General features: G+C 42.1%; 1 protein-coding gene across 1 annotated transcript in view; it reads right to left on the reverse strand.

Annotated features, from left to right (window-relative positions):
- Positions 1-9,908: 9,908 nt before the first annotated feature.
- The window catches only part of emx3 (empty spiracles homeobox 3), a 23,146-nt gene continuing 20,699 nt past the window's right edge, over positions 9,909-12,355 (reverse strand). The window contains exon 3 of the mRNA XM_008305458.1: positions 9,909-12,302. Within this exon, the coding sequence (XP_008303680.1) occupies positions 12,135-12,302 (168 nt within the window). The 3' untranslated portion in view covers positions 9,909-12,134. The remainder of the gene's footprint in view (positions 12,303-12,355) is intronic.

Genomic DNA, 12,355 nt, shown 5'->3' on the forward strand with positions numbered 1-12,355 from the left:
ACATGTGATTATTTACGTCCATCAGCTCCCAGAACAGGAATTAAGCAATAATCTAACGAGCAGAGAGCTGCCGCTTTAAACTGAAATGTTATTTTCTCCGTGATTAAGTGTAATTATCTCAATCATTGTTCTGCAGACTCCCAGCAGCCGTCTATACGCTAAATTAGAGCTCCCTCTGTGATCACTTAGAGCTGCTCTCAGCCAATCACAGCGGCCCGTCCAGGTGGCGGCGCAGGAAGCGGAGGGGGAGGGGCGGCGGCCTGCGGGCGCTGATCCAGGATCGACTCGGTGCCGCTCTGCGTCCGCCGAGGAGGCGTGAAGCTGATCTGGGAGCAGCGTCGCTCCGGCCCAACCTGCTCTTCTGCTCTATAAACGCAGCTCGGCGCAGGAACCCGTCATTAGCCCGTCGAGGTGCTCGTAAATCACACGTCGCCGTGGCAACCGGAGCTACAAATCGTCAGGACGTCTGAGCTGGCAGGCCTCTGGCACGTCGGGGGAGTTTTCAGAGAAAGTTGGAAGTCAGATGAGGACTGCAGGGGCTGATTCGCTCCGTCGTCCCGCGTTGACGTAATCTGGCGTGCGGAGCGTTTTCCTCGGCGCCTCACGTGAAGCCGAACATTAGACATCCATCATCCGGCTGCTCGTAAACGCAGCAGTTAGCGAGGTGGAGCCGCCAATAAACGCAGCCAGATAATCGATGGACATCAATCACTGACGTTTATAGATGTTCCTGTTCACACTCTGGCAGGCGCTGCTGCATGTGCTGCATGTGCTGCATGTGCTGCATGTGCTGCATCTTCTGCATCTTCTGCATCTTCTGCATCTTCTGCATCTTCTGCATGTGCTTCTGCAGGTTTTAGTTCCATGGAAACATCTCGTCATGGTCTGATGCAGCAGGACGATGAGCACAAACATCCAGCCGGAGTTTTAAGGACAAAACCAAACCAGGTCTGACACCAGTAAAAGAACCACGTCTGAACTAGTCCACAACCAAGTCTGTACCAAGTCCAAAGTCAAGATTAAAACCAGTCCAAAACCCAGTCTAAACCAAGTCCAAACTCAAGTCTAAACCAGTTTAAGACAAGTTTAAAGCTAGTCCAAAACAAAGATTAAACCAGACCAAAACCGGTTTAGAAACAATCCAAAACAGAGTCCACACAAGTCCAAAGTTTAAAAACCAGTTTGCAAAACAAATTCCAAAGACAATCTAAGTCCAAGTCCAGAACCACTTCCAAATGAGGCCACAGTGAGTCCAAATCCCGTCTCTGGCTGGTCTGAGCACCTGAGCCTGCCTGAAACCAGGTGTGTGTTCAGGTGAGCAGAGACCTGGGAAACCCCCTCCGTCAAGCCCCGACACCGTCAGCGTTCACCTCCAAACGTTCCTTCCACGCAGCTCCAGCGAGGAGCTACCGGACTTCCTGTTTTGTCAGAGATGCAGAATCAGTGGCTGTGAAGCTGCAGCTCTCCGGCAGCCGGCTGGATAACGAGCCTCTCGTGTTAATTGCCTTCATTTGCAGCAGTTAAGTTGATTTGCTTGATGAGGGGTTTGGTAATGAGAGGTCGGCTCAATTTGTCTTGTTTGGATAAATACTTTGATTACCGCCGCAGACCCTCCGGTTCACCGAGGCGGCGGATGACTGACGCTAATTGCGGCACTCGACTGATTGGAGGCTCAACAAGTGTGGAACGAACTCCAGCAGAAGGTTCAGCAGCAGGAACGCAAAGAAAACACTCGAGTTCAGCGGCTACAAGCAGCCGAGAGCTGTAACCGCCTCAGAGCCTCACATACCGCCGCTCCAACAACCGGCGTTGTTCAGAACGAGTCCAAACTTCACCAGGATGACTTCAAGCTAAATAAACGTCCAACATGAGACCAGAATGACTCAGAAATTCAAAACCCAAAATGATCGTTAAAAAACCACTCGACTATTCAACCACTACAACCAGTCCAAAACAAAATCCAAGTCCCTGAACCAGACCCACACAGAATCTAAACCGGGTCGGAAACCTGTCGGGAACAAAGTCCAAAACAAAACCGAGATTAAAACCAGTAAAAAGTACGTGGACCAGTTTGTATAATACAGCTCTGAATTTATTCAGAATACCAGCCTGAAAACAAGTCCGGAACCAAGTCAGAACCAGTCCAAACCCAAGTCAGAACCAGTCCAAACCCAAGTCTGAATCAGTCCAAAACCAAGTCTAAACCAGTCCAAAACCAGGTCTGTACCAGTACAGAACAAAGTCAGAACCAGACGGGTTTTTGTCACGTTGGCCAACATCTGGAGCATTTTGGACAGTTTTTGTGTCTTTCTGGACAAATTCAGTCCAACTGAACCAATTTAGATTCATTTCAAACTAGTTTTTGGGCCTTTTATTGGTTTGTTTCGGGTCATTCTGACCAACTTCTGAGTTCTGTTGGACACCTCTAGACATTGATTGAGTAATACTGGACAACTTCTGAGTTGTTCTGGATAAATATTTGTCATTTCTTGGCCAATGTTTGAGTCATTTCAAAACCTTTCAGGGCGTCTCTGTGCGTCCTTGTTGTGCTGGACCTTCTGCTGTAAACTGTTTCCTGCTGCGGTGACGTCACTGGAGGCTTCCTGCAGCCACAAAGGAAGAAACTGTTTCTGTTTCTGCTGACATTTCCTGGAAACCGTCTCAAATCATCACATATGCAAATCGATATGAAAATGTTCAGTTTCCTCCACGGCTCGTAAACGCGCGCCACGTCTTTTGTTTCTAAATGCAGCTGCTCTCTTTCGTTTGATAATTGAATTTAATAACCGTCAGTAACGGTTCGGCTGGACGCAGCCGGCAGCGCTTTAAACCAGATAAAGAGAAGTGATAATTTGTTTCTGCCGGTCGTGCACCTACATGCATCCCACCATCTGCTATTTCATTTCAGCCTCCCGATGTGAATATTGAAGCATTTCCATGGCAACGCCACCAACATACATGCAGGTAGCAGGAGGGGGAGGGTTCGTACCGTCTGAGCCGCTCACGACTCGCTTCACACTTTGTTCGCTGCTTTTCTGATGCTTACGACCAGCGACGGAGCTCCTGGTTCTGTGTGACGTCACCGAGACCTTCTCTCACCTGGACTTTACCTGCTGTCGTCCACAGACAACCAGAACAACGTGGCAGCACCAGAACCACCAGACCCACCCTCAGCAGGCTTTCATTTCCCCTGAAGTTGCTGTCAGAGCCGGTCTGGACTGTCTGACTCTGACAAGATTTTGCCTTTTTTGGACAAATTTTAAATCATCTCGAACAAACTTTCTTATTTTGAATCAAATTTTTTGAGTAATTTTTGCCATAATGTGCAAATTTTAGGTCATTTAGGACCGTTTTTGTCATTTCTAACTATTTCTGCATCGTTTTGATTTTATTTTGTTCATTTATTTTCATTCAATTTTCACTCATTTTGGCCAAATTTAAGTCCTTCAGGGCAATTTTTTTTTTGTCATTTTGTACAAGTTTTGAGTCATTTAGTGCATATTTTTGAATCACTTAGGATGATATTTGAGTCAATTAATCACATTTTGAAATTTTAAATCAATTCCGACTTATTTCAGACACATTTTCAGTCATTTTGGACCAATTTTGAGTCAGTCTGACCACATTTTGAATTAATTTTGAGTCATTTAGGACAAATGTAAAGTCAATTTAAACAAATTTGGAGTATTTAGGTCACATTTTGAATTATCTTGAACAAATTTTCGTTTTGAATTCATTTGAAATCATCCTGAACAAATTTGAGCCATTTTAGACTTTTTCATTATTATTTTGAACAAATTTCAACTCAGTTTAAACACACTTTGGTGAATTTATTTGGTAAGTTTTGAGTTGTTCGGTACACGTTTGAATCATTTAGGACAACGTTTGGATCGTCTTGAACACATTTTGTTATTTAAAATCAGTTTTGACTCATTCTGAGGCATTTTTTGGACAATTAAGTAAAATCTTTTTGTCAATTTTAACCAGCTTCGAGACGTCTTAATCAAATGTTTTGTATTTAAGTCAGTCTTGAGTCTTATGTAGGATAAATGTGAAGCCACTGTGGACAAATCTGGGTCATTTGAATTATGTTTTCAGTCATTTTGGACAATTTTTGAGTCATTTAAGGCACTTTTGTTTGTAATTTGGACAGATTTGATGCCATTATGACATCTTAGACAAACTTTAATAATTCTGGACTCAGTTTGAACATCTTGTCAAAGTTGGAGTTTCACATTCAAATTGACTTTAGCAATGTAGCTACGCTAACGCTAACATTAGCCTGTCGTCTTTTCTCAGCAGCCTAGTTGTTGCTTTCGTCCCTAAAACATCACCGCAGCTAAAATCACAAAGTCCGGCAAACAAATGACTCAATTTCTCCAGAATTTGGTTCTTAAATGACAAAGAAAGTGTCCAAAATGATTTAAAGTTGTTCAGAACGACTCAAACGTTGTCCGAATTGGAAAACCCAGCGTGTGAATGACTGTAATTATCCCAAACGATTTGAAAACTGACTTAAAAGACAAAAAGTGACTGAAGCACGTCCAGTTATTGTAAATGTGTCCAGAATGACTCCGAAAAGAGAAAAACGAGTAAAAAATGGCAAATATTTGTTCCAACTGGCTCAAACCTTTTCTCCTAAATGATTCCAAAGTTCTGCAAAGAAGAAAAAAATGAATGAAATGTGTCAAAAAACAACTTAAATAATGTCAGAACAGACAAAAACGCATCCAGAATGATTTAAAATTCATCCACATGACCAACGTTGTGCAGAGCAGATGTTATATGCCTCCTGTTTGGCTCCAGTTTAAATAAATTAAATTAAAGTTGCTGCTGCTCAGGTTTGAATAAAGTTTGTTAACTTAATGTTTGCTGTGAGACGATCAGGAAACAAGTCCGACGCTGCACGAAGCAGGTTTTAATATAATCAAAAGACTTGCAGGATTTATTTTATTTTTTTAATTATTATTCTTTTAAACATAAAACTGCTGCAGTTTTCTGCCCAGCTTCATTTAATTTTTCTTCTAGTAAGTTTAATGTTTAAAATCTTGATTAATCCGCCGCTGAAAATAGTCCCCATCACACGCACTGTTCCTGCAGGACTGATGTCAATCATCAGACATGAAACCGGCTTTCTGAACCTTGATGTCCAGAGCTGGGCACCGCTTTGTGATGTGTTTCAGATTTTTATTGCATTTAGAGAACGTTTAATCTGCACAGGCAGGAATAAAACTCAGGAGGAACCCTGAAGCCTTCATGTACTGATCCGGTTCTGACATTCTGACATAAATGTCGTTTATGTTCTTTTTGGGTTTTTTTAGCTGGTAAAGCCAAATGTGGATTAATCCGCCACTGAAAATAGTCCCAACATCAGCTCCGGTTCTGGCTGATTTCTGGGAATAACTTCCTCCTTTTTAAAAAAGAAATGAACCCATTTCTCTCTGTTGTTCATGAAAATGATGAAACACTGAAACTACTTCCTGATGTGATTCTTTTCCAGTCACATGAGGCTAATTAGAGTCACTAATTGGCATTTACAGTGTTTTAATATGAATATTTAAATGTCATCAGCTGGTTTGTGAAGTCACTGATTCTCAGGTTTGTTGTTGCTTCTTATTTTTATTTTCCTGCTTCTCACAGTGGAGTTACTGATGTGAGACTTTTGGTTCTAATTGACTAAATTAAATGAGTTGGTGGAGCCACCAGGAGCCACCAGGAGCCACCGGGAGCCACCGGGAGCCACCGGGAGCCACCAGGAGCCACCGGGAGCCACCAGGAGCCAGCGGGTCCCGGCAGCAGGCTCCAGGCCCCGGAGGGTCCCGGTGCGGCCCTGCAGGCTCTCAGCTCTCCGCGCTGATGTTGGTCTGATTGATCAAAAAGCGGCTGAAGCTGAAAACAGAAAAGTAAAAACAGTGATTGAGGATTTATTTCAGCTCCTCGTTTGTTCAGTTCATGCGCAAAAAAAAAAGAAATAAAAACTGCATCCAGCTGCTTCCTCTGACGGACAAACGCCACCTGAACCACATCTTTTATTTCCGCCCTCAGACGCCGGAGGAGGCCGCCGACTGAACACCGGAGCCTCCCGGAGCTCCGGCAGCCGGCGGAGGCCGCAGAGCGGCGGCCCGGAGGAGGAGCGGAGCGGCGCGGGGAGAGCAGCCGAGGACCAGCGTCCGTCTGCGGGGAGCGGCAGGTCTGACAGCCGCTGGTCCACCGTTCAACAGCATTTATTGATTTATTGATTTTATTTAAAGCCCACAAACACACACACACGTCAGCTTTAATAATCCTGAACGTCCTGTGACGGCTGCGGCCTGTTTGGATTCATTAACGTTCAGTTCTCCGGTTCTCGGTTCAAATAGATTTTATATATAAATATATTATAAATATTAAATATATATTTGTTCAGGTGGTTCTTAGTGTTTAATCATAACATTATTCTCATATTTCGATCAGTGAAGGAAAAAAAAGAAATAATCACAGTTGTGTTTTTAATGTTCTGCTCTTCCTACTATGAGTATTAATATATTATTATTATTCATATATATTATTATTATTATTAATAATAATAATAATAATAGTAATATTGACAACTATAATAGTACCATAATAGTGATGAACAAAAGTCGAGTTTCTCTGTTTAAAAATATAATTAAAATGCATTTAAAAGTGTGAGAATAATGATCACACCTGCACAGGAATGGTGACAGTAAATAATAATAATAATAATGATAATAGTAATGATAATGTAATGATAGTAACAATAATGTTGAGTTTCCTCATTCTTTTCTAATTGAACCGATTAAAATTACAGTTTTCCTAAATGTGAAAATATTACACCCTGCGATAATAATTAAAAGTTTAGTTTCTCCATTTATAAAATAGAATACAATTGAATTTAAGATGTGATCATAATAATAACAGCGTCTGTATATTACTACTGATAATAATAATGGGAGGACAAAAAAAGAAGGAAATAAACAACAATAGCAATAATCAACCAGAGTCCCTGTTGTTCTAAAGATGGACAGACTTACAATTATAGTTTTATTTCAAAATGTAGTGATAATAAACCTCCAAACTATAACTAAAGATAATAATCCAAAGATTAAAGTGCTTTAAATTAAAGTTTGATGTTTTTCAGTTTCAGGTTCCTTTAATGAAATATTTAAATTAAATAAATGTAGTTTCTTCAGGATTTCTCCCCGTAATTAATGTATTTATATAATTATCAGGAAAATAAAACCGTTAAACATCAACACACTGAAAAAGAAAACTTCTTTTTTTTCAATTCATTTCTTTTTATTGATATTTTTTTTTTCCAAATCTGAACACAGAAAGTACAAAGTCTGTTGTTTTTTTTTTCTTTCATTTTCTTCCCTTTTCTCAGAGGAGACGAGTCGGACAGTTAGTGCATCGATCCTAAAACGATGAAAAAATAGATCTAAGGAGGAGAAGAAGTGCTACATAAGAGGATGATGAGGTAAATCTGTCGAGGAAGAAGGAACGAACAGATGAACGGATGCAGTGAGAGAAACAAACAGCACACGTTATTATTATTATTATTATCATCGGTATGTACACGGCAGATGCATAGAATACTTTCCTTTTTTTTTTCCTTTTGTTTTTTACATAAATACCTACATTTTCCCCCAAAAAGACAAACAAACAAAAAAAAACACCAGCAGATTGAAAACTGCTGCAGGTTCCAGCGAAAAACAGCCTTTAATCAGCAGCAACGTTCAGTATCTCAGTTATCGGGAACAAATCTCATTAAAATCTGAACCTTAAGTTTGTTTATCATCAGAAAAATGTCCTGCTGTGGCACCAAATCCTGATCAATCCGCCGCTGGAAATAGTCCCACTGTTCCTGCACGATTACAGTGATTAATTAGCTCCTTTTTAAAAAATTAAACCATATTTTTAAGCCTAATTGTTCTAACAGTGTACCTAAGAATTTAAAACCCCCTAGGACCTATTTTAGTCTCACATTAGTCCATTTTTTTTTTTGCATTTTAAGTATATTTTTGTTGCTGTTTTAAAGCATAAATTCAGTCAAAAATGCTGAAACCGTCATTTATTTTTTAATTTGTAAATAAAAGTGATTGAATTCCAACACGTCGGCCTCATAAACGTCCTTCATGTGCTGCTTTTTAGCTGCAAATGCACAAAAACGAACCAGCAGCAGCTAACGAGGATTGATCCGGCGCTGTAAACAGTCCCCGACAAATGCATCGTTAAGGAATTAATGCTAGAAATAAAACCAGATTTCTAAGCTTGTTGTTCGGAGCTGCAGCGTGTTCATGAGTTTATAAATCCATAATGCAGTTTTTGCATTTCTGCAGCTTTTATTTCATTTTGAAGAAGTTTTGTTGCGGTTTTAACGTCTTTCGCTGCGAAATCCAGCCGAGGACGTTAAAAACTTCAATAACTATAATTCGTCAATAGCAGCGATCAAACTCTGACCCGTTAGCCTCATGAAACTCCTTTCTGAGCTCGTTTTTAGCTGCAAACTCAAAAATCAACGGCGCCACATCAGGATTAATCCGCCGCTGAAAATAGTCCCCAGCAGATGCACAGTTCCTGATTAAATTTAGGAACTTTTCACGATTTATTTTTTAGTATTCTCACTAAAGTTGTCTTTATTTCTGGCCGTGGCTAAGAGCTGATTAATACTGAGGACGTTTGTTTATCGCTTGTTAATAACAGTAATCCAAATTCTGACATGAAATGTGGATTAATCCGCCACTGAAAATAAAACAGGAAGCAGCTTTTTTTTTTAACATATTTTTTGAACCTTTTCAGCAGGAACCAGTGAATTTCAGGCTGATGAGATTTGTTGAGAATAAGAAGAATACTGAACATCGTCACGTGTTTGCAGGATGTTTTCCATCCAGGAGGATCCAAACGGTCACCGGTCCGTCCAGCAGGGAGCGAAGAGGTTCGTTCACGGTCTCTACCGGCTGTAATATTCTTTCGGGAGCCGTTATTTATCATCTGTAAATAACACAAATCACATCTCGTCTTCACACTCAGAGCTACTAAAAACCCCGAAAAGGTTTTTTACTGCAGCTTTTTTTTTCTTTTGAACATTTACCAGCCTGCTTGTTCTGCAGATTTATGAAAACCAGTTTGTTGGAAAGAACATCTCAGACGTCGTATTTATGTCATTTAGATCTGCTGTAAACTGTCCACATGTCAAGGCTGTAGGAGTTTTATTGACCTTTAAAGGGGCCCCACTGGTAAGATGGTGTTAGTTTTATTTCCCCAATAACAAAAAAGTCAACTCTGAACTAAATCCGTTGTCTAAAAATGACTCCCAGACTCATCCGAGCATCTGAATCTGTTTCTCTGAGCACTTCTGAGGGATTATAAACGGGATAGGAGGCGTCTGACTGGGACAAACTGAATTAAAGCGACGGTCGGGTCCTCGCCGTATGATTGTCGGCCGTCGCATGTCGGGTTTCGGGCAGATCGGAGCACGTGCAGCCGAGCTGCACGCCACTTCCTGTTTAATGGCGTCTAATGGCATTTTGGCAAAATTCCGTAAGCCACCATTTTGACGCGGTCAGACTTTTGCGGAGCGTTTTATTACCTTACTTATTACTTTTATTACCTCCACCTCCTGGCCAGAGTCCAGGTGCGTACGACTTTCCCTCCAGGAGGAGACGGATTTTAAAAATGGCCAAAAATGAGCAAAAATCGCCATCTTTTTTTCAAAATGGCAGACTTCCTGTTGGGTTTAGGGCTTGGTGCTGATTGACTTTTTTGTGCGTCCCGACCTGCTACACATGCCTACCGAATTTCGTAGGTGTAGGCCAAATGTGTTTCTGACGGGGCTCCGTTGAGTTTTTCTAGGGGGCGCTGTGGAGCCATTTTGCCATTGACATGCCCAGTTCCTTTAAAATATCACATTTTTCACCAGTCCTGATGTACGTGCCAATTTTGGTGAGTTTTGGCGCATGTTTAGGCCCTCTAATTTGCATTTCTAAAGTTGGTAAAAGAATAATAATCACAAAGTTTTCTCGAGGTTTCTTGGACTGGTAACGGTCAGATCCTAATTACTGTTGTTCAGACGAGTCAGAAAGACGTTCCAGACTCTCTGTACCTTTAATTGTAATCCTAAACCGTCAAGCTGAGCTGGTAAATGTTAAAACATCTCACCGTAGACCGACTCCCTGAACCATCTGGATAAAAACCCAACGACCACGTCTGGTGCATGAAGAGAGATTTGAAACCAATGTCTTGCTCGTTTTGGGCGACACAGCCTCCAAAAATGAGGTTTGTCTGTTTAGAAACACTTAAAATCTGCAGAGTTTATTCCAGAGTTCAAGTAAAAGAAGATTTTAACTAGAATCTCCTGAAGTTGTTTCTAGAATTATCAAAGACGGAGAAGATTTTAACACGTTTATGTTCGTTTTGGTTGACGAAGCATAAAAATGGAGGTTCTACCGAAAACGGAATAAAAACCGTTCATTTCATGCAGCAGATGGTTCTGAGAGTCTGTTAAAGGGGTTTAGTAAAGAAAGTCAAGTAATCTTTTAATTGTGAGATGAATCTTTAGCTGCTGGAACCCTGACAGTCTGCAGAGTTTGTTCCAGATTTCAGCTAAAAGAAGCCGAGACGTGAAGAACCTCAGACGGAATCTCACATTTTCCTGAAGGTGTTTCCAGAATTATCGAAGGTTTTTCACCCGTTTCCTGCTCGTTCTGGCTGACAAAGCATACCAACGGAAACGGGTTAAAAACCTGCAGCGTTTGGTTTTTCTTCAGCAGATGGTTCAGAGACTCTTTTCTAGAGTGTCAGATGAAGCTCCTGTAAGACGAATGTTTAGCTGCTGGAAACCCTGAAAGTCGGCAGAGTCGATTCTAGAAGGCTGCCATGTAAAGACGCTGTTTTTTCTCTCTTTAATCCTGCAGTGAAACGTTCCTCCTGCGTCGTTTCACTCCTTCCCTGCTGGACCAACCTGGTTTTTCCGTTTCCCCGTCCGTCCGATCAGTCGGTCGGCCGGTCGGTCGGTCGGGAGCCTTCGTCCCTGCAGCTCCTCGACTTTAATCGTCTCTGTTTCAGCTTCGTTTGGCACCAAAATCAGCCGTCCAGTGTTCAGTCGGCAACACGTTTTCCTCCCGGAAGCATCAAATCCTCGTCAGTCCTTTCTGTTTTTTAAAAAAAGTTCTCAGGACAGTTCAGGACGTCCATCGGAAAGGTGAGCCGTCGACTTCCGGGTGTTTGTGAGCGTCGTGTTTGTGTTGTGTTTGTGTTTCATGATGCAGTTGTCGGTTTTCTGCAGGTTCTGATGTCAGTTTCCTCCAAAAAAACTAAAGTATTAAAGCCTCAGATTTGGTGTTCGTGTGTGACTTTAGCAGGAAGTTTTAAACATGTCGGTTATTTTTATCGGCCGACCTTTTCTGCTGCTTCTCCAGGTTGTGTCTCAAAGTCGAGATCTGAAAGGTCCTGAGTTCGACTCCTAAACCTCCAGAAACTCACAGTCATGCATTTAGCGCTTCAGTGGAACATGATCAGTAATCAGGGTGGGATTCGTCTTTCTAGGTGAACGTCTGGGACGACATCAGCTTTTATTGAAACATTTCAGTCTTTGTTCTACTTTATTACGCATTTAAAGGATTTTTTTTAAAGTCGATTTCATGAACCTGACAGCAGCAGCTGATCACAAGGAGCTTTAAGATGTTTCTGAGCTGATGCCAATCGGAGGTAAAGCTCACGGACATGTCCACTCTCCAGGGAAGAGATTTAACCTCGTGGTGCGTTCAGGGTCCAACTGTATGCATGTTTTCCTGATCAACCTGAAGCTGCTCGTTTGCTTAGTTTCGTGTAATAAGCAGAGTTTAGAGGAAGGCTTTTTGTTTTCCTGGAACTGAAACTGTGTGAGTCGCTTTAAACTGCGCTAGAACTTTACTTTTTGGCGAATGTCAAAAAAAAGACTCGACGACAAACAGAACTGTTGAAGCAACAACTGCACCTGGTTCCCTGATTTCTGTGCGTTGCTCGTTTTGAACGTCTGAACGCAGCGCAGACTCCTGCTTTGACTTCATGGTGGTGTGTGTGTGTGTGTGTGTGTGTGTGTGTTTCCGGTGGTGTTTGTGTGCGACAGCTGTACGGCGGCGTCCTCGCTGCATTTAGTCCTCACTGATGACGTCCACGTCCTCGCCGCCGGCCTGCTGCGTCGCGGCCCTCCAGCGGCTCACGTGTTGGCTGCCCTTCCTCTTCTGCTGGGCTTCGGGCGACTCCTCCTCCAGCTTCTGGCGCTTGTGCTTCGTCCGGCGGTTCTGGAACCAAACCTTCACCTGCACACAGACACAGAGGCACTGAGTACAGGACAACGCTGAGGATGGAACCC

Source organism: Stegastes partitus, unplaced genomic scaffold (genome assembly GCF_000690725.1).
Source record: "Stegastes partitus isolate 25-593 unplaced genomic scaffold, Stegastes_partitus-1.0.2 Scaffold2515, whole genome shotgun sequence".
NCBI classification, from domain to species: Eukaryota; Metazoa; Chordata; class Actinopteri; family Pomacentridae; genus Stegastes; species Stegastes partitus.